We start from the raw sequence: 22,139 nt of genomic DNA on the forward strand, positions 1-22,139 counted from the left end.
ACACTTGACCCCCGCTGGTCAGACTTAATATGGCCCGCCCAAAGCCAGATGTGTGCCAGAGTCTGAGCGACCCATTTATGTCACACAGCGGGGGCGTTTCTGCCGAGGGATAGAAAACAGTTACACACTGCCCATATCTTTATTAATTCCTTGGGATCGCCCCCTCCCCTACTCTTTTCTCTCTGACAAACGTTGTTTGAGTTTGATGACCAATTGTGTGTAAGTATATGTAACTACCAGATTATTGCGAGGGGAATTTATGTTAAGCCAATGATTGGTTGAACCCAAGCCCTGATCTGACTGTTTTGCCCCACTTCAAAGCAGTCGGGTCAGCTTCATTGTGATTGGCCAAGGGATTGGAACACTCAGAGATTAAAGTTTAGTCCAGAATGCTAATTAGAGGTCAGACCAAACTGCCATCGCTATAGCAAATGTTTCACTGATTGTGTGTGTGTGATGATTGAGAGAAAGTGTCTAAACCCTCCAACCTGTCTAAACAGTTCTCTCTGGTTCACAAAAATAGTATTTTCCTACCAAACACTGGTGGGAAAATTAGACAGCATCATCCATATTCATCATTTCAGAATGATTTTGTTAAGATTGAAAGCAAACACTATGTACTGAATACTCAGGGAGAAAAAAGGTGTACATTCACACGCAGAGCGCGGCAGATGTTTATTAAGCCTTGTTTATTAAGATGTTTATTAAGCCGCAGAAGGCAGGAATCGTGGTCGCAGGCAATGGTCAAACACAGGTAGGCAGTCAAAAACAAACAATACCTCACAACCATACAAACAGAAAGAACTGAACTAAATAGGGAGCTGATGAGACCAGGTGAGAAACGAACACAGGTGAAATCAATGAACAAAAATGAAAGACAGGGCTACGTTCCAGAACAAAGAAACAGGGCTACGTTCAAGAACAGAAAGAAAAAGAACACAACGTTGACTAAGAAAAGAAAAGCAGAACCTTACACACTATCGTATTTGAAGTGTTTGGTTGATTTTCTCATATTTATTGGTGTGGGAGGAGGCTTTTGGAAACAACAGACATAAAACATTGATAAGTATCATTTTATGCTATCGGTTTGTTAGAATCTTACAGGTCCCTATTCTCATTTAACCCAGAACTAAAATCTTGCGTAATTTGGTCAGATGCTCGTGTCAGGTTGGTGGGTGTAGCTGGTGTATAAAGCCAGGCGCAGGAGAGCAGAGATGAGTGAAACAACGCACTTTACTCGACAGCACAAAGTAAACAATTTACAAAGTGCAAAAAGAACAGTTGCCACAAAGCATGGGTGATAAACAGCACCCGGTACAAACCAGCGGGAACATACCGACCTGAACAAATAAAAATCACACACAAAGACATGGGGGAAACAGAGGGTTAAATACATGACCAGTAATTGGGAAATGAAAACCAGGTGTGTGGGAAAACGAGACAAAACAAATGGAAAATGACAAATGGATCGGCGATGGCTAGAAGACCGGTGACGTCGACCGCCGAACACCACCCGAACAAGGAGAGGCATCAACTTCGGCCGAAGTCGTGACAGCTCGACACCATTTATGTTTACGTAGTCTGTTGTCATGACGTTGGCCTGTGGGTAAGGTTTATGACCCCCCATAAATACCTTTCTCCCTTCCCTCTCTCTCTGACTCTACTGAAGGACTCTTGAATAGCCTTTGTTAAACATAGAAAGTCTGGGAACATCAAACAAGTGGGGGGAAAGGAACCATATTTCGGTAATAGAACCAGTTGAAAATATGCGTTGGTACTTAATGAATATGATGTCTGTTCGGTTGTCATCTGAGACATTATGACTGATGACAGGATGACATAAACTGTATCTGGGAAAGTCTACACATTATAGTTATCAGATTCACATGGAATTGTTGTTCAATTTAAATGCAATTTAAATGAAACTATTTGTGAAAAGATGAAATGTAATTTTAGCTACCAAATGAGAGAATTGGGTTTTCATAAGGTTAGAGCCCTGCTCAATCAGTGGCCTGCCCCTGTGAAGAGACGTGGGTTATAAACTATGAAACACACCCTTCTCTCCCTTCGCTATATAAGCCCTTGACGAAAATGTAACCTCCTGTTCTGAGGACGATAGGACGACGGTCCGTACGTTAAAAAGGACTAACATGTCAACTACAGAACTAAGCCAACCTCAGCGTGAGCTTTGGTTATGAATGGTATTGTTGAAGAGAGTAGACCAAGGCGCAGCGTGGTTAGTGCTCATCATGAATTTATTAAAGATAGAACCCTTTAAACAAAGAAAACAAGAAACCGACAGCCAAACAGTTCTGTCAGGTGCAAAACATTAAACAGAAATGAACTACCCACAAACCCCAAAGGAAAACAGGCTGCCTAAGTATGACTCCCAATCAGCGACAACGATGTACAGCTGTCCCTGGTTGAGAGCCATACCAGGCCAAAACAATGAAATACAAAGCATAGAAAAAAGGACCTGAACCTATAAGGGAGGGTCTGGGTTGGCATTTCTCCGCGGTGGCGGCTCTGGAGTGGGACGCAGACCCCGCTCCACCACTGGCTCACCCCACTTAGGTGGCGCCCCGGACTGGAGGGCGACTCTGGCTGCGCCGGAGGACAGGCGGGCGACTCTGGCTGCGCCCGGAGGACAGGCGGGTGACTCTGGCTGCGCCCGGAGGACAGGCGGGCGACTCTGGCTGCGCCGGAGGACAGGCGGGCGACTCTGGCTGCGCCGGAGGACAGGCGGGCGACTCTGGACGAGGCACTGTTGCCGGAAGCTCTGGACGAGGCACTGTTGCCGGAAGCTCTGGACGAGGCACTGTTGCCGGACACTCTGGACGAGGCACTGTTGCCGGAAGCTCTGGACGGGGACTGCGCACTGAAGGCCTGATGCGTGGGGCTGGCTTAGGAAGCGCCAGACTAGGGACACGCACCACTGGGCTAGTGCGAGGAGCAGGAGCAGGACGAGCTGGACTGGGCTGACGCACTTGAGGCCTGGTACGTGGGGCTGGTAGTGGAGGTACCAGACTGGAGACACGCACCCCAAGGCTAGTGCGAGGAGCGGGAACAGGACGTACTAGACTGGGCTGACGCACTGGAGGCCTGGTGCGTGGGGCTGGTACTGGAGGTACTAGACTGGAGACACGCACCCCAAGGCTAGTGTGAGGAGCGGGAACAGGATGTACTGGACTGGGCTGACGCACTGGAGGCCTGGTGCGTGGGGCTGGTAGTGGAGGTACCAGACTGGAGACACGCACCCCAAGGCTAGTGCGAGGAGCGGGAACAGGACGTACTAGACTGGGCTGACGCACTGGAAGCCTAGTGCGTGGTGCTGGCTTTGGAGGCGCCAGAATGAAGACACGCACCTCAGGGCTAGTGCGGGGAGCAGGATACACTGGACCGTAGAGGCGCACTGGCAGTCTCGAGCGCAGGACTAGCACCGACCATACTGGCTGGGTGCCCACTTCACCCCGGCAAATGCAGGACGCTGGCACCGAGTACACCGGCCTAAGGATACTCGGCCTCGACGCCGTACGCATCACCCCATAGCACGGGGCCTGACCAGTACCACGCTGCCTCTGGTAAGCACGCACACACAACGAAGATACTACAACGTATCCAATTTACCACCAGAGACATTCTTCCGAGGACAGGAAGATTTCTGTTGGCCAACACGGCCAGCATCTACGACCAATCTACCGAAGCGTAGCTCAGAGTAAATATTTATTGCATTTTCCTTTTCCAAATGGGCGGTAATTTAGAATGCATAAGATACTGTATTTATGAAAGCTTAGCTTCTCCCTTTGTTCCTCAGTCTTCCCGCTCTTTCATTCAAGCCCAACCACCTCTCTTTGTGTAACAAGCCATCATACAGGTTCCGTCCACCAGGGACGTTTTCTGTATGACATAATTTGCATTCTGTGTATATGTAATTCTGTGTGATTGGTTAGGTATTTAGTAAATAAGTAATTAAACCCAATTTTGTATTGCTGATTCAACTTGTTAGCCAGGGTTCGTGAAAATAACCAAGAATTTACAACTTTCAGATGAGACTGAAATAAGGTGACGATTAATATTGACTGCTATTGATGTAAAATATTACTAAGTCTTTCAGAGTTTATTCGGAAGATAACAGCTCTATAAACACTCTTTCGAGGTGCCCCGACTTTCTAGTTAATTACATTTACAAGATTAGCTCAATCAGGTAATATTAATTACAGAGAAAGGATTTTATAGAATAGCATGTCATATCACTTAATCCGGCATAGCCAAAGACACGACACTGTCCACGAGAGATTAACAGGTCCCTCACAGCTCTCGTTAAAGGTCTTTCAGGACCATGCTACAGTTCAACATAATGTCTTTCAGGACCATGCTACAGTTCAACATAATGTCTTTCAGGACCATGCTACAGTTCAACATAATGTCTTTCAGGACCATGCTACAGTTCAACATAATGTCTTTCAGGACCATGCTACAGTTCAACATAATGTCTTTCAGGACCATGCTACAGTTCAACATAATGTCTTTCAGGACCATGCTACAGTTCAACATAAAAAAAGCTGTGGAAAGGATATGGTGATTTAGATTAAAGCAAATGAATTAAAGTGAACAATTCCTTAGGTAGAGGGACTGTAAAGAAATCCATGTGGCCACTAGACCAAACAGTTTGACAATGAACAGATTCCTTCAAATTGAAACAGCTCCATACACAATCAAGGTCTCTATAATCCTCACTCTCAACGTCAGCTCTGAGAGAAATAAACAAAACTCAAAAAGCCCTCCTTATCCCTCAATAACTTTCCCCTTTAACTCCATAATCACCACTCTCTAGAGAACCAGCAGTGTGTGCATCTGTGCAGTGTGTGTGTGTGTGTGTTTGTGTGTGCATGCAGCCATTTGTGTGTGCGTGTGTTTGTGTATGTGCGTATCTCCTCCTGTAATGTCCAACTGGTCCCAGTTCGACACAGATGGGTCCGTTTAGCTGCCACCCGCGTCTGAAATTTACCCTAATTCATTCCTCGCTCGCTTTTTCACTCTCTCCATCCTCATCTGTCGTTTTCTTTTTCTAAATGCTGAAATACAAAGAGAGAGAGAGAAAAAAAGACAGAGAAAGAGACAGAGAGAAAGAGAGTTGGCCTTGAGTAGAACGCAACAATTTTCTATGTTGCTCATACTCATGACATCATGGTAGTTATAGCCACAGGACATAGAGAATCCCCTGGCCAGGTCAATTGGTCTGTAAAAACAACTGGCCCTTCCAATGATATAAACTCCTAGTTGTGTCTTATCCTGCCTCCCTCAGTGGTAGTCTAGTCCCAGCTGCTGAAGGGCCAGTAGATTTAAAGAAGCTAAGGGGGACTCTGTTTCAGTCTGTTGTAGTACTCAAGGCTTTGGGTGAAATGCGTCCAGCTTTTGCCTGCTTGTCGGCCCATCAAGTTAAATTACCCTCAAAATCAGAGCATTGGCTTCCTAGTCACAAACTCCCTCGTCTTTCTTTCTCTCTCCTGTCTTCACCTTCCCTCTTTCTATCTTCCTCTTCCCTGTCTCTTCCCTGTCTCTTCCCTGTCTTCACCTTCCCTCTTTCTATCTTCCTCTTCCCTGTCTCTTCCCTGTCTCTTTCCTGTCTCTTCCCTGTCTTCACCTTCCCTCTTTCTATCTTCCTCTTCCCTGTCTCTTCCCTGTCTCTTCCCTGTCTCTTCCCTGTCTCAAACTGCTTCATCACCCCCCGCCCCAACACTCCAGTTTAATATGCATCCCATCCGAGTCAAATGACAGGGAAAGTTTCACAGTTTCACTGACCAGAAAATTGCAACTGTGTGAGATTTACATGCTGAAATGTGATATGTGTTCGTCAATCATTAGTCTATACAATGAGGTGGTCTGTGCGTCTCCTCACCCCAAATTAGATTCATACTGAGATGGCTCGTTGTGTGTGTGTGTTTGTGTGAGTGAGTGTGTGTGCGTGCGTGCATACGTTAATGCGCTTGTGTGTTTGTGTGTGTGCATGCGCACGTGTGTGTTTTAACCTGGCTGTCTGCTTCCCCTCTTTGGTCTCTGAAACTCTATGAAACCACGCTGGTTTATTTTCCTTTCCTTGAAGGGATAGAAATGTTTTCTTTCTCATGCGAGAAGTGTTCTCACTTACTGCTCTGAGCACAAGTGGAAACAGATGGCAACAGATTATAGGAGACAAAGTAGCTCTGTCTCTCTCTCTGTGTCTCTCTCTCTCTGTCTCTCTGTGTCTCTCTCTGTCTCTCTCCTTCTCTCTCTCTGTCATTCTCTGTCACTCTCTGTCTCTCTCATCAAATCAAATCAAATGTATTTGTCACATACACATGGTTAGCAGGTGTTAATGCGAGTGTAACGAAATGCTTGTGCTTCTAGTTCTGACCGTGCAGTAATATCTAACAAGTAATCGAACAATTTCACAACAACTACCTTACACACACAAGTGTAAAGGAATGAATAGAATATGTACATATAAATATATGACTGAGTAATGGCCGAACGGCATAGGCAAGATGCAGTAGATGGTATAGAATACAGTATATACATATGAGATGAGTAATGTAGGGTATGTAAACATTATATAAAGTGGCATTATTTAAAGTGACTAGTGATACATTTATTACATCCAATTTTTTATTATTAAAGTGGCTAGAGATTTGAGTCAGTATGTTGGCAGCAGCCGCTCAATGTTAGTGATGGCTATTTAACAGTCTGATGGCCTTGAGATAGAAGCTGAGATAGAAGCTATTTTTCAGTCTCTCGGTCCCAGCTTTGATGCACCTGTACTGACCTCGCCTTCTGGATGATAGCAGGGTGAACAGGCAGTGGCTCGGGTGGTTGTTGTCCTTGATGATCTTTTTGGCCTTCCTGTGACATCGGGTGGTGTAGGTGTTCTGGAGGGCAGGTAGTTTGCACCCGGTGATGTGTTGTGCAGACCTCACTACCCTCTGGAGAGCCTTACGGTTGTGGGCGGAGCAGTTGCCGTACCAGGCGGGGATACAGCCCGACAGGATGCTCTTTATTGTGCATCTGTAAAAGTTTGTGAGTGTTTTCGGTGACAAGCAAATTTCTTCAGTCTCCTGAGGCTGAAGAGGCGCTGTTGCGCCTTCTTCACCACGCTGTCTGTGTGGGTGGACCATTTCAGTTTGTCCGTGATGTGTATGCTGAAGAACTTAAAACTTTCCACCTTGTTCACTACTGTCCTGTCGATGTGGATGGGGGGGTGGGTGCTCCCTCTGCTGTTTCCTGAAGTCCACGATCATCTCCTTTGTTTTGTTGATGGTGAGTGTGAGGTTATTTACCTGACACCACACTCAGAGGGCCCTCTCCTCCTCCCTGTAGGCTGTCTCGTCGTTGTTGGTAATCAATTTTACCACTGTAGTGTCGTCTCTCTCTCTCTCTCTCTCTCTCTCTCTCTCTCTCTCTCTCTCTCTCTCTCTCTCTCTCTCATACACACTCACACACACACACACACACACACACACACACACACACACACACACACACACACACACACACACACACACACACACACACACACACACACACACACACTTAAGCTCTTGAACACACTGCACGTGGACATGCAAATACACATTTATGAAAACATACATACACACAATATTATGTGATTACTTAAGTTTACACAAATATTTAGTCAATTAAACACACACATACAAGACACAAACACACCGACACACACCCTGACACGACCGCTCCCACCATCCCCTAACCCCCCCAACCCTCTAACCCCCTCTCTCCCTTCATCCCCCTCTCTCTATCTCTGCAGTGGGAAGAGATCAGCGTGATGGATGAGAGGAACACTCCCATGCGTACCTACCAAGTGTGTAACGTGATGGAGGCCAGTCAGAATAACTGGCTGAGGACGCGGCACATCGCCCGCGACGGAGCCCAGCGTGTCTACATCGAGATCAAGTTCACCCTCCGAGACTGTAACAGCCTGCCTGGAGTACCTGGCACCTGCAAAGAGGTCCATCTGCTCATTGTTTACTTTACTCTGCCCTGCCATGTCGTCAATGTTGTGCTTATTGTTTACATTACTCTGTCCTGCCATGTCGTCAATGTTCTGGTTATTGTTTACATTACTCTGTCCTGTCATGTCGTCAATGTTCTGGTTATTGTTTACATTACTCTGTCCTGTCATGTCGTCAATGTTCTGCTTATCGTTTACATTACTCTGTCCTGTCATGTCGTCAATGTTCTGCTTATCGTTTACATTACTCTGTCCTGTCATGTCGTCAATGTTCTGCTTATTGTTTACATTACTCTGTCCTGCCATGTTGCCAATGTTGTTCTTGCGTTATGTTTGATGAAGGTCATGGTTGACCGAAACATCACGTTTTTAATCTTAGCCTAGCCAAAGTGTGCTATTTTGAAGGGGGTGTCACACGCAAAAGAGGTGATCTTTCTGTTCAAGTGTTTTTCCATAGAACATGCTAAGGCATGACAAAACGTAAATTATTCTTCACATATAAATGTCAATTTTTGTGTTGTCCATTCAGACTTTCAACATGTTCTACTATGAGTCTAACAACGCCAACTTGTGGTTCATCAAGGAGAGTCAGTACATCAAGATAGACACCATTGCTGCTGATGAGAGCTTCACACAGGTAAGTGGAAACACTCTGAATGTAGAGGTTGCCTCTAACCACATATCTAGGATCAGCATACCCTACCCCCAATCCTAATAGGAACAATTAGGAGGATGCCAGAAGATCTGTCTCTTGACCTGTGATTCCGGGCAATTTACATACAACTTACTACACATGTGGCAAAAACAGAACTGTGAAATAAGGCCTGACTAAATCTTGTTTATAGGTGGATGAAATAAACAGTGATGGAAAAAGGACCCAATTGTCATACTTGAGTAAAAGTAAAGATACCTTAATAGAAAATGAGTCACCCAGTACAATAATACTTGAGTAAATATACTTCAAAAGTAAATGTAATTGATAAAATGTACTTAACCTGTCTGGGCTAGGGGGCAGTATTTTCACGGCCGGATGAAAAACGTACCCAATTTAAACAGGTTACTACTCTGTGAGTATAACAGAACTCACATGGCAGGCAACACCCTGAGAAAAAGTCAACCAGGAAGTGGAGGATCTGAGAATTGTAGTTCTTCTTACTAGTCACTTTCGAAACTACAGTATCCGTGGGGTTACGTTGCACTTCCTAAGGCTTCCATTGGCTGTCAAAAGCCTTCAGAAAGTGGTTTGAGCATTCTCCTGTCACTGGGCAGATAATAGGAGCTCAGTTTCTGAGTGGACTGCCTGGCAACAAAGGGATTGGATATGCGCGGTCACGCGAGCACGCTGTTCCTTCTTTTTCTCCTTGAATGAATGAATAGGCTATTGTCCGGTTGGAATATTATCGCAATTTTAGGTTAAAAATACCATAAAGATTGATTTTAAACAGTGTTTGACATGCTTCTAAGTACGGTAATGGAACATTTTGACTTTTTGTCTCTGGTTCCACGCTCGCGCGTTATGCCTTTGGATAAGTGATCTGTACGCGCGAACAAAACGGAGGTATTTGGACATAAATATGGATTTTTTGCAACAAAAACAAAATTTCTTGTGGAAGTAGCAGTCCTGGGAGTGCATTCTGATGAAGATCAGCAAAGGTAAGAGAATATTTCTAATACTAATTCTGAGTTTAGAATGCCTCGAACTTGGCGGGTGTCTGTATAGCTCATTGTGATGGCTGAGCTATGTACTCAGAATATCGAAAAATGCGCTTTCTCCGTAAAGCTATTTTAAAATCTGACACAGCGGTTGCATCCAGGAGTAGTCTATCTATAATTCTTTATATAATTGTTATATATTTTGTCAACGTTTATGATGAGTATTTTTGTAAATTGATGTGCACATTCACCGGACGTTTTGGTGGGAATACATTTTCTGAACATCACGCGCCAATGTAAAATGCTGTTTTTGGATATAAATATGAACTTTATCGAACAAAACATACATGTATTGTGTAACATAGTGTCCTAGGAGTGTCATCTGATGAAGATCGTCAAAGGTTAGTGCTTCATTTAGCTGTGTTTTGAGAATGCTCAAACCACTTTCTGAAGGCTTTAGACAGCCAATGGAAGCCTTAGGAAGTGCAACGTGACCCCACAGACACTGTAGTTTCGATAGGGATTCAAAAGAAGAACTACAATTCTCAGATTTCCCACTTCCAAGTTGGATTTTTCTCAGGTTTCTGCCTGCCATATGAGTTCTGTTATACTCACAGACATCATTCAAACAGTTTTAGAAACTTCAGAGTGTTTTCTATCCAAATATTTGACTCTGGGCCCGATTATTGGTAAGTTTACTCTAGGCAAGCTTTTCATCCGAAAATGAAAATACTGCCCCCTATACCTTAAAAAGTGAATTAGTACTTCAAAGTATTTTTACTTAAGTACTTTACACCACTGGAAATAAATCCTGACTATATCTTGTTTCTAGGTGGATGAAATTGTCACGCCCTGACCAGGTGAACTCTTCTATTTTGGTCAGGGTGTGGCATTTCTATAGTTTATTTTCTATGTTTTGGGTATAGCCTTGCTTTGGGGCGTATTTCTATGTTGGGTTCTGTCGATTCCCAATCAGAGACAGCTGTCGCTAGTTGCCTCTGATTGGAGAATCATATTTAAGTTCCTTTTCCCCCCACGATGTTTGTGGGTTGTTGTCTCTTTTGTTTGAGCAGTTAATGATCAGGCATTTTCTTGGTTTTGTGTACGTGTTTAATTCAGTGTAAGAATAAACATGTGTTCGCTCCCAGCTGCGTTTTGGTCCGCTTCCTCATCACCCGACGCCAATCGTTACAGAACAACCCACCAAACCAGGACCAAGCAGCAGAGGAACGAAGAGGAAGGATGGACATGGGCCGAGTTAAGGAGGAGCATTTCCAGGGCGATGGAAGAGTTTAGGGAGACCGAGAGGCATCCCCAAGAATTTTTTAGGGGGGGGCACAAGGGCTGTTTGACGGGGCAGGAGCTGCCCGCCAGTCAACAGTCACCAGAGCTGCCCGCCAGTCAACAGTCGTCGGAGCTGCCCGCCAGTCAACAGTCGTCGAGCTGCCCGCCAGTCAACAGTCGTCGGAGCTGCCCGCCAGTCAACAGTCGTCGGAGCTGCCCGCCAGTCAACAGTCGTCGGAGCTGCCCGCCAGTCAACATTCGTCGGAGCTGCCTGTCAGTCAACAGTCGTCGGAGCTGCCCGCCAGTCAACAGTCGCCGGAGTGGTCAGACTGCGCTGAACTGCCGGAGTGGCCAGACTGCACTGAACTGCCGGAGTGGCCAGACTGCGCTGAACTGCCGGAGTGGCCAGACTGCGCTGAACTGCAGGAGTGGCCAGACTGCGCTGAACTGCCGGAGTGGCCAGACTGCCCTGAACTGCCGGAGTGGCCAGACTGCCCTGAACTGCCGGAGTGGCCAGACTGCCCTGAACTGCCGGAGTGGACAGACTGCCCTGAACTGCCGGAGTGGCCAGACTGCCCAGACTGTCCCGAGCTGCCAGACGTCCCCAGTCCAGTCCGGCCCGTCCCTGCTCCCCGCACCAGGTTAGTGGTGCGTGTCCACAGTCCTGTCCGGCCCATCCCTGCTCCCCGCACCAAGCCAGTGGTGCGTGTCCCCAGTCCAGTCCGGCCCGTCCATGCTCCCCGCACCAGGTTGGTGGTGCGTGTCCCCAGGCCAGTCCGGCCCGTCCCTGCTCCCCACACCAGGTTGGTGGTGCGTGTCCCCGGTCCTGTCCGGCCCGTCCCTGTTCCCCGCACCAGGCCCACGGCGCGTGTCCACAGTCCGGCACGGCCTGTGTCCGGTCCACCGGTGACCAGTCCTGTTCCGGTCGGCGGCTCCGCTCCGGAGCCTGAGCATGCCGCTCCACCGTGGTCCAGTCCGGGCCAGAGGGGTAGGGCTAGGGTGGAGGCAGGGGGAGAAACACGCCTGGGGCCAGAGCCTCCACCGAGGGTGAGGCGCCCACCCGGGTTCCCCCCCTAATAGACTTTAGGTTGGTGCGCCGGGAGTACGCACCGTTGGAGGGGGGGTATTGTCACGCCCTGACCAGGTGAACTCTTCTATTTTGGTCAGGGTGTGGCATTTCTATAGTTTATTTTCTATGTTTTGGGTATAGCCTTGCTTTGGGGCGTATTTCTATGTTGGGTTCTGTCGATTCCCAATCAGAGACAGCTGTCGCTAGTTGCCTCTGATTGGGGAATCATATTTAAGTTCCTTTTCCCCCCACGATGTTTGTGGGTTGTTGTCTCTTTTGTTTGAGCAGTTAATGATCAGGCATTTTCTTGGTTTTGTGTACGTGTTTAATTCAGTGTAAGAATAAACGTGTGTTCGCTCCCAGCTGCGTTTTGGTCCGCTTCCTCATCACCCGACGCCAATCGTTACAGAAATAAACCCTGTCTATATCTTGTTACTCTCCCTCTAGGTGGATGAAATAAACCCTGACTATATCTTGTTTCTAGGTGGATGAAATAAACCCTGACTATATCTTGTTTCTATGTGGATGAAATAAACCCTGATTATATCTTGTTTTTAGGTGGATGAAATAAACCCTGACTATATCTTGTTACTCTCCCTCTAGGGGGATGAAATAAACCCTGACTATATCTTGTTACTCTCCCTCTAGGGGGATGAAATAAACCCTGACTATATCTTGTTACTCTCCCTCTAGGGGGATGAAATAAACCCTGACTATATCTTGTTTCTAGGTGGATGAAATAAACCCTGACTATATCTTGTTTCTAGGTGGATGAAATAAACCCTGACTATATCTTGTTACTCTCCCTCTAGGTGGATGTGGGAGATCGTGTGATGAAGCTCAACACAGAGGTCCGTGACATCAGCAACCTGAGTAAGAAGGGGTTCTACCTGGCCTTTCAGGACCTGGGGGCCTGCATCGCTCTGGTCTCTGTCAGGATCTTCTACAAGAAGTGTCCCCTCACCGTGCTCAACCTGGCCCAGTTCCCCGACACCGTCACGGGGGGCGACTCAGCCTTGGTGGAAGTGCAAGGGGTGTGTGTGAACGCCTCCCAGGAGTTTGAGACTCCCAGGATGTACTGTAGCGCGGACGGGAGCTGGCTGGTGCCCATCGGGAGGTGTGTGTGCGAGCCAGGGTACGAGGAGCATAAGGATGGCTGCCAACGTAAGTGGTTCTAATGTGTGTGTGTGTTTGTGTGTGTGGTGGCATGTGTTGATGGTGTAGGTCTGGATAAGAAGAACACAATGACCTACCTCAATGTGAATGGATACGATGTTTATAATGTGTATTGGTTTGTGCATGTGCTAGGATTCACTTTACATAGACAACCAACGTATAGGGCCACGGCAGTCATTTTGGCTCCAGAAAGCTCACCACACAACAGCCATGAGGTGGGCAGTGAATCTATTAGGAATCAGGTGATTACACTGTACTCTGCCTGGTGGTTCCTTATTGCAGGGTTTCCCAAACTTGATCCTGGGCCCCCTGCGTGCACGTTTTGGTTTTTGCCCTAGCACTACACAGCTGATTAAAATAACATGATGATGATTAGTTCGTTATTTGAATCAGCTGTGTAGTGTTAGGGCAAAAATCCTGTTAGATGAGTCCTAGTGCCCTGTGGGTCCTGTTAGATGGGTCCTAGTGCCCTGTGGGTCCTGTTAGATGGGTCCTAGTGCCCTGTGGGTCCTGGTAGATGGGTCCTAGTGCCCTGTGGGTCCTGTTAGATGGGTCCTAGTGCCCTGTGGGTCCTGTTAGATGGGTCCTAGTGCCCTGTGGGTCCTGTTAGATGAGTCCTAGTGCCCTGTGGGTCCTGTTAGATGGGTCCTAGTGCCCTGTGGATCCTGTTAGATGAGTCCTAGTGCCCTGTGGGTCCTGTTAGATGAGTCTTAGTGCCCTGTGGGTCCTGTTAGATGGGTCCTAGTGCCCTGTGGGTCCTGTTAGATGAGTCCTAGTGCCCTGTGGGTCCTGTTGGATGGGTCCTAGTGCCCTGTGGGTCCTGTTAGATGGGTCTTAGTGCCCTGTGGGTCCTGTTAGATGGGTCTTAGTGCCCTGTGGGTCCTGTTAGATTGATCCTAGTGCCCTGTGGGTCCTGTTAGATGAGTCCTAGTGCCCTGTGGGTCCTGTTAGATGGGTCCTAGTGCCCTGTGGGTCCTGTTAGATCTAGATCTACTGCTGTGTCATTGGAGGCTGCTGAGGGGATGAAGGCTCTTAATAATGTCCGGAACAGAGTAAATTGCATCAAACACAAACATGTTTTTGATGCATTTGATACCATTCCACTGATTCCAATCCAGCCATTAAAATGAGCCCATCTTCCCAAATGTAGGTGCCACCAACTTCCTGTGGTGTGTGCAGTACACTCCTGTGGTGTGTGCCAGAGAGAATCTGAATACAGAGAGACGGCAGCTCTGTGGGAAACAATGTGGTTTACCAGGAAGGAATGATAAAGATTGTGGGTATGTGGGTTACTACACCCTGCTGTGTGTGTGTGCTTTTGTGTGTGTGTGTGTATGTGTGTGTCTGTGTGTTTGTGTGTCTGTGTGTGTGTGTGTGTGTGTGTCTGTGTGTGTGTCTGTGTGTGTGTGTCTGTGCGTGTGCGTGTGTGTGCGTGTGCGCGCGCGTGTGTGCGTGTTTTAGGCAACCCCCTATGCAGCGAGGGTAATGTTCATAGAGAAGGTTGGGAATTGCTGGGAGGCAGTTTGTGTTATGAGTGTGTGTGTATGGACTTGTATCTGTGAGTGTGTGTGTGAGCAAAAGGAGAAGTATGAGTCAGAACTAAGTGAGTGTTCCATTATTCCCTCTTTAGAGCGGGAGAGGGGATGCTTCAGGTTGCAGAGTATTAAGTTGTAAAACTCCACGGACTACTGTGTGTGTGTGTGTGTGTGTGCGTGTGTGTGTGTCCTTGCTAGTGGCTGTCTAAGGCTCAGTTGTGAAAACTAAACCCCATGATACTCTATGTATGTATGCTGTTTGTTTCTCCAGTACAATGCAGCACAACATACATAAGCTTTCTCACCAGTTATTTGGGAATATAGAGTATTTCAGTACTGGTTCTGGTGCCCACAATAACCTAGGAGGCTAATAGAATAACAACTATTATTGGGGCTTTTCATTGTGAGATTATCATTCTGTCAGATTGTGTCAGATTAATATAGTGGAATGACCACAGTTTTACTGCTTATTAACACTATTTTACGAACCCACAGTTAAAACATTTATTGCAACTCCAGGTCCACCTCTGACCTTTAGTGACCTCATCAGTCTGTTGTGTGACTCATTCCTGTCCAGAGAGAATAAATGAGCCAAGCAAAGAGCCTTTAAGAAGCTACCTTTAACTCAATAACTGTGTGTGTGTGTGCATCCGTGTGCGTATGTGTATGCGTGGTGTGTGTGTGTGTGTTGGACAGGAGACATAATGATGTAGCCTTATTGACAGCCAGGTCAGGGGTCAGGAGATATATGTCTGTGTCATCTAAAGCCATGAGTTAGAGCTCGGTGCCGCTGTGTGTGCAGGGAATGGCTGTTCATAGAGACACACAGAGAGAGGAGGATATGCCGTTCATGCTTCTGCTATTCTATCGAATAACAAGTCTCTTTTATTGTGTTTTGAAGTTGAGCTCTTACCTATGTGTTACATTGACATACACTACATTACTAAAAGTATGTGGACATCTGCTCATCGAACATCTCATTCCAAAATCATTGGCATTAATATGGAGTTTTGTCCCCCGTTTGCTGATATAACAGCCTCCACTCTTCTGGCAAGGCTTTCCACTAGATGTTGGAACATTGCTGCGGGGACTTGCTTCCATTCAGCCACAAGAGCATTAGTGAGGTCGGGCACTGATGTTGGGCGATTAGGCCTGGCTCGCAGTCCACATTTCAGTTAATTCCAAAGGTGTTCCATGGGGTTCTGTGCAGGTTAGTCATCCACACCGATCACAACAACCATTTCTGTATGGACCTCGCTTTGTGCACGGGGGCATTGTCATTTTGAAACTGGAAAGGGCCTTCCCCAAACTGTAGCCACAAAGTTGGAAGAACAGAATCGTCTAGAATGTCATTGTATGCTGTACCGTTAAGATGTCCCTTCACTAGAACTAAAGGGCCTAGCCCGAACCATGACAAACAGCCCCAGACTATTATTCCTCCTCCTCCAAGCTTTACAGTTGGCACTATGCATTCGGGCAGGTAGCATTCTCCTGGCATCCGCCAAACCCAGATTTGTCCGTTAGATTACCAGACGGTGAAGCGTGATTCATCACTCCAGAGAACGCATTTCCACTGCTCCAGAGTCCAATGGCGGCGAGCTTTACACCACTCCAACCGACGCTTGGCATTGGGCATGGTGATCTTGTGTGCGGCTGCTTGGCCATGGAAACCCATTTCCTGAAGCTCCCAACGAACAGTTCTTGTGCTTACGTTGCTTCCAGCGGCAGGTTGGAAGTTAGTACTGAGTGTTGCAACCGACGTTTCCACTTCACAATATGAAATGTGATGAACTGACTTATTGGAAAGCTGGCATCCTATGACAGTGCCACGTTGAAAGTCACTGAGCTCTTCAGTAAGGCCATTCTACTGCCAGTGTTTGTCTATGGAGATTGCATGGCTGTGTGCTCGATTTTATACACCTGTCAGCAACGGGTGTGGCTGAAATAGCCAAATGCAATAATTTGAACGGGTGTCCACATACTTTTGTATATATGGTGTACCAATAAAAACGTGCCAGATCTTAGGCATCTATAGATCTTTACATTGTAACTACATTGGCTGTTGTCCAGTATTGTTCAATGTCATATCTCTTAAAAGAACATCTAAACATGAACTTAGTCAATAATCACAGCTTTTAACAAAGAGGTCTGGAGGACACAAAGAGACGTGACACCCCTGTGTAACGTTCTAATGTGCCCCTAGGAGAGCAGGCACAATGCGTTTAGTGCTAACGCCCCGTTCCAAACAAAAAAAGGTGTCTGCCCTGCTTTCACACACAGAGCTTCTGAAAAGCTTCCACTGGGAAAACCAAGGTTACACTGACTCACTAATGCATTTGAATCAGCCTCTCTCGCTTTCTGTTTCTCTCTCCACCATACTCTCTCTCTCTGCTCATCTCCCTTACTGTCTCTCATTCTCCCTCTATATCTCGCTCCAACCCCATCCCTCACTCATCCCTCCCTTCCTCCCCCTCTCCCCCCTCTCTTTTGTACTGTGTGAAGTGTTCATGGAGTCATTACAGCTCCCATCCCGGTCAGACACCCAAACACCAGATTCTTCCAATTATATTTACAGTCAGAATGTATATTTACACTGTCAGGATGTATATTTACACTGCCAGAATGTATATTTGCACTGAACAAAATATAAAATCACCATGTAAAGTGTTGATCCTATGTTTCATGAGCTGAAAAAAATCCCAGTTTTCCATATGCACATTTCTCTCAAATGTTGTGCACAAAGTTGTTTACATCCCTGTTAGAGAGCATTTCTCCTTTTGCCAAGATAATGCTGATTAAACAGCATTATCATTAAACAGGTACATCTTGTGCTAGGGTGTCAAGCCCTGTCCTGAGAGAGAGGGTTTATTTCTCTATTTTGTTAGGTCAGGGTGTGGGGTGGGCATTCTATGTCATTATATTTCTATGTTTTGGCCAGGTATGGTTTCCAATCAGAGGCAGCTGTCTATCGTTGTCTCTGATTGTGGGTAGTTGTTTTCCATTTAGTTGTCTGTTGCCTGACGGAACTGTTTGCTTTCGTTTTGTTTCTTTGTTTAAGTGTTTCGTTATATGAATAAATATGAGCACTTACCACGCTGCATTTTGGTCCCCTTCTCATTACGACGAAAGCCATTACATATGGACGATAAAACGCCACTCTAAAATTTGCAATACAATGCCACAGAAGTCTCAAGTTTTGAGGGAGCATGCAATTGGCATGCTGACTGCAGGAATGTCCACCAGAGCTGTTTGCCAGAGAATTTAATGTTAATTTCTCTATCATAAGCTGCCTCCAACGTTGCTTTAGAGAATTTGGTAGTACGTCCAACCGGCCTCACAACCGAAGACCACGTGTAACCATGCTAGCCCAGGACTTCCACATCCGGCTTCTTCACCTGTGGGATTGTCTGAGACCAGCCACCCAGACAGCTGATGAAACAGTGGGTTTGCACAACCGAATAATTTCTATACAAATTGTCAGAAACCGTCTAAGGGAAGCTCATCTGCATGCTTTTCGTCCTTACCAGGGTCTTGACCTGACTGCAGTTCGTAGTCGTAACCGACTTCAGTGACCAAATGCTCACTTTCGATGGCCACTGGCACGCTGGAGAAGTGTGCTCTTCACAGATGAATCCTGGTTTCAGCTGTACCGGGCAGATGGCAGACAACGTGTAGGGTGTCGGGAGGGCAAACGGTTTGCTGATGTGAACTTTGTGAATAGTGGCCCATGGTGGCGATGGGGTTATGGTATGGGCAGGCATAAGCTACGAACAACGAACACAATAGCATTTCATCGATGGCAACTTGAATGCACAGAGATACTGTGACGAGATCTTGAGGCCCATTGTCGTGCCATTCATCCGCCGCCATCACCTCATGTTTCAGCATGATAATGCACGGCCCCATGTCGCAAGGATCTGTACACAATTCCTGGAAGCTGAAAATGTCCCAGTTCTTCCATGGCCTGCATACTCACCAGACATGCCACCCATTGAGCATGTTTGGGATTCTCTGGACCGACGTGTACGACAGCGTGTTCCAGTTCCTGCCAATATCCAGCAACTTTGCACTGCCATTGAAGAGGAGCGGGACAACATTCCACAGGCCACAATTAACAGCCTGATCAACTCTATGCCAAGGAGATATGTTGTGATGCATGAGGCAAATGGTGGTCACACCAGATACTGACTGGTTTTCTGATCCACGTCCCTACCTTTTATTAAAGATATCTGTGACCAACAGATGCAGCTGTATTCCCAGTCATGTGAAATCCATAGATTAGGGTCTAATTTATTCATATGAATTGACTGATTTCCTTCTATGAACTGTAACTCAGTAAAATCGTTGAAATTGTTGCATGTTTCGTTTATATTTCTGTTCATTGTAATATGTTTTCCATGGGCTCGGTTTTGCTGTTTTTCCCTTGTTCTGTAATGGTAATATTGCTCTCCCCCTCTTCTCCCTTCACTTCAACTAGCACCTCCCTCTCCCACACACAGCTGACAGAGAGAGAGAGAGTGAGAGAGAGGGGGGAGCTCTCTCTCTCTCTCGTGTCACTAAGGGGCTTGGGGACCTCTGGACTGATGATTCTGCTCTCCCCCTCTTAAACATTTATAAGCTCCATCTCTCCCTTTCTCTTTACACTCTATCTTTCCTTTCTTTCTCTTTACGCTCCATCTTTCTCTTTTCTTTCTTTCTCTTTTTTCGTAAAGCAAAAACAGAAATTGCACTTAGTAACAGTAACGGGACTGGTGTTTTTAGGGTTAGTGTTAGTCGTAGCAGTAATGGGACGGGTGTTTTTAGGGTTAGTGTTAGTGCTAGCAGTAACGGGACGGGTGTTTTTAGGGTTAGGGTTAGTCGTAGCAGTAATGGGACGGGTGTTTTTATGGTTAGTGTTAGTGCTAGCAGTAACGGGACGGGTGTTTTTAGGGTTAGGGTTAGTCGTAGCAGTAACGGGACGGGTGTTTTTAGGGTTAGGGTTAGTCGTAGCAGTAATGGGACGGGTGTTTTTATGGTTAGTGTTAGTGCTAGCAGTAACGGGACGGGTGTTTTTAGGGTTAGGGTTAGTCGTAGCAGTAATGGGACGGGTGTTTTTAGGGTTAGTGTTAGTCGTAGCAGTAATGGGACGGGTGTTTTTAGGGTTAGGGTTAGTGCTAGCAGTAACGGGACGGGTGTTTTTAGGGTTAGGGTTAGTCGTAGCAGTAATGGGACGGGTGTTTTTAGGGTTAGGGTTAGGGTTAGTGCTAGCAGTAACGGGACAGGTGTTTTTAGGGTTAGGGTTAGTGCTAGCAGTAACGGGACGGGTGTTTTTAGGGTTAGGGTTAGTCGTAGCAGTAATGGGACGGGTGTTTTTAGGGTTAGGGTTAGTGCTAGCAGTAACGGGACAGGTGTTTTTAGGGTTAGGGTTAGTGCTAGCAGTAACAGGATCGGAGTTTGTAGGGTTAGGGTTAGTGCTAGCAGTAACGGGATCGGAGTTTGTAGGGTTAGGGTTAGTGCTAGCAGTAACGGGATCAGAGTTTTTAGGGTTAGGGTTAGTTCCAGCGGTAATGGGACGGGTGTTTTTAGGGTTAGGGTTAGTTCCAGCGGTAATGGGACTGGTGTTTCTAGGGTTAGGACTAGTGCTAGTTTGGTCGCCTGTCCCCGGCTGGAGCTGTCCCCGGAAATGTCCCCGTTTTTAAATGTGCGTTAAAAACAGATCGCAAAGTGAAATATTTTACTTGGCAAGAAAGACCGGGCAGCAGAGCCTACCGGTTGACGTCTCAATCACGCTGTGCTTGTTTAGGCCAACAGAGAGGGCTGCTCGCTATAGCAGCTTCATTCACTCTTCTTCTACTAATTACTTGCTCACGCTAGTTTCAGAGAAAACTGCTGTGGAAAACTCGGCCAGAAGCTAGCAAGTGTCAAGTGAATCCACAACATCACCACAAACGTCTTTTCAAGCCAGGTAAGTCACAATCGTTCGAGATACTAGCTAGTGATGTTATAATGTCACAATGTGACATTTATGCTAGCTACATAGCTACATAGCTAACGTTAGCTATGTAGACTAAGTTAGCTAGCTAGGTTAGCTAGCTACTGTCATGGTAGCTAGGTTAAAACATTTTCACATATAAACATGCAGTGGACAGGCTATTTTTATGAATACACCATTAATTATGAGAATATTTTTGTAGATTACAATTTGAATGGTTTGGCATTATAATAAGTAGTGTGAAAATATATTTAGAAATGTTCATGGATAACATTAGCAGTGGAGAGGAAGGAGAGGAGGAAGACTGGATAGGAAGAAGAGTGAAGATGATTACAGCCAATTTATTATTCCAAACAATGTTTTTGAGATAAAATACAAAAATAAGGCAAGCAATGGGAATCTGTTAACCAAAGTATTTTATCTAATAGTATACTATTTATTAATACAGATTGGAGAGGAAGGAGAAGGAAAAATTAAGGGAGTAAAAAGAGTGAAGCAAGGAGAGTGTAGAAGAGTGAGGTGGAAAGGTAAAGAGAAGGAAAGGAAGGAAGACGAGTGAAGAAAAGAGAAGAAAAAGTTAAGCGAGTAAGAAGAGTGACACAAGGAGAGTGAAGAAGAGCAGACAGAGGAGGTACAATGACTCTTTCCAAGAAACAGAAATGCACTTTTTATGAAAAACATGATGAGAGAATTTCCATTTATACGCTCAGGTCAAGACGATAGAATGGTTCACTGCACCCTTTGTAATTCCTCTCTTTCAATTGGCAGCCGGAGAAGAACGGCAGTGGTAGAACATCAGCGGTAGAACATCAGCAGACGAAAAAGCATAAAGCCTCTCTGATTGCCCATGTTGGTATACCCTCTGTCACCACATTCTTCAAGAAGGTAGAGCTTTCCCAAGAAGAATATGATTTAGCTGTGCAGGAGGGTGTCTTTGCATACCACACTATGCGACACAATCATAGTTCCAGATCTATGGACTGCACAGCACAACAACACAGAAGCTTTATGAGCCAAAGTATACATGTGCTAGGACAAAATGTGACGCCATAGTGAGTAACGTGTTAGCAACATGGGCAACTACTTTAGTAACACATGACCTAGACCAGGTTGAATTTGTGTCCCTGTCCATTGATGCGTCCAATCATGGACATGTAAAGCTGCTGCCAATAGTAGTCAGATATTGTAAGATATATGATGGCAGCACATCTGTGGAAACAAAACTGCTTGATTTTGTTGAATTGAACGGAGAAACAGCAGAGGAAATTGCAGCTGAGATCCTGGTGGTCATCCAAAAATGTGACCTGGAAAACAAAGTCGTGGCATTCTCTGCCGACAACACAAATACCAACTTTGGAGGACTGAATAGGGTCAATGGGGAGGGTCAATGTCCATACCAAAGTTAAAAATGCTCTGCAGCGGGAGGTGATTGGCTTAGGTTTTCCT

General features: G+C 46.1%; 1 protein-coding gene across 7 annotated transcripts in view; it reads left to right on the plus strand.

Annotated features, from left to right (window-relative positions):
- LOC115157364 (ephrin type-A receptor 3-like) overlaps nucleotides 1–22,139 on the plus strand; it is a 218,364-nt gene that overhangs the window by 57,173 nt on the left and 139,052 nt on the right. For all 7 annotated transcript variants that reach the window (XM_029705555.1, XM_029705551.1, XM_029705552.1 and 4 more), the window contains exons 3-5: nucleotides 7,802–8,002; nucleotides 8,535–8,642; nucleotides 12,824–13,175. In XM_029705555.1, the coding sequence (XP_029561415.1) occupies nucleotides 7,802–8,002; nucleotides 8,535–8,642; nucleotides 12,824–13,175 (661 nt within the window). The remainder of the gene's footprint in view (nucleotides 1–7,801; nucleotides 8,003–8,534; nucleotides 8,643–12,823; nucleotides 13,176–22,139) is intronic.

The sequence above is a fragment of the Salmo trutta genome, chromosome 21 (assembly GCF_901001165.1).
Source record: "Salmo trutta chromosome 21, fSalTru1.1, whole genome shotgun sequence".
NCBI lineage: Eukaryota > Metazoa > Chordata > Actinopteri > Salmoniformes > Salmonidae > Salmo > Salmo trutta.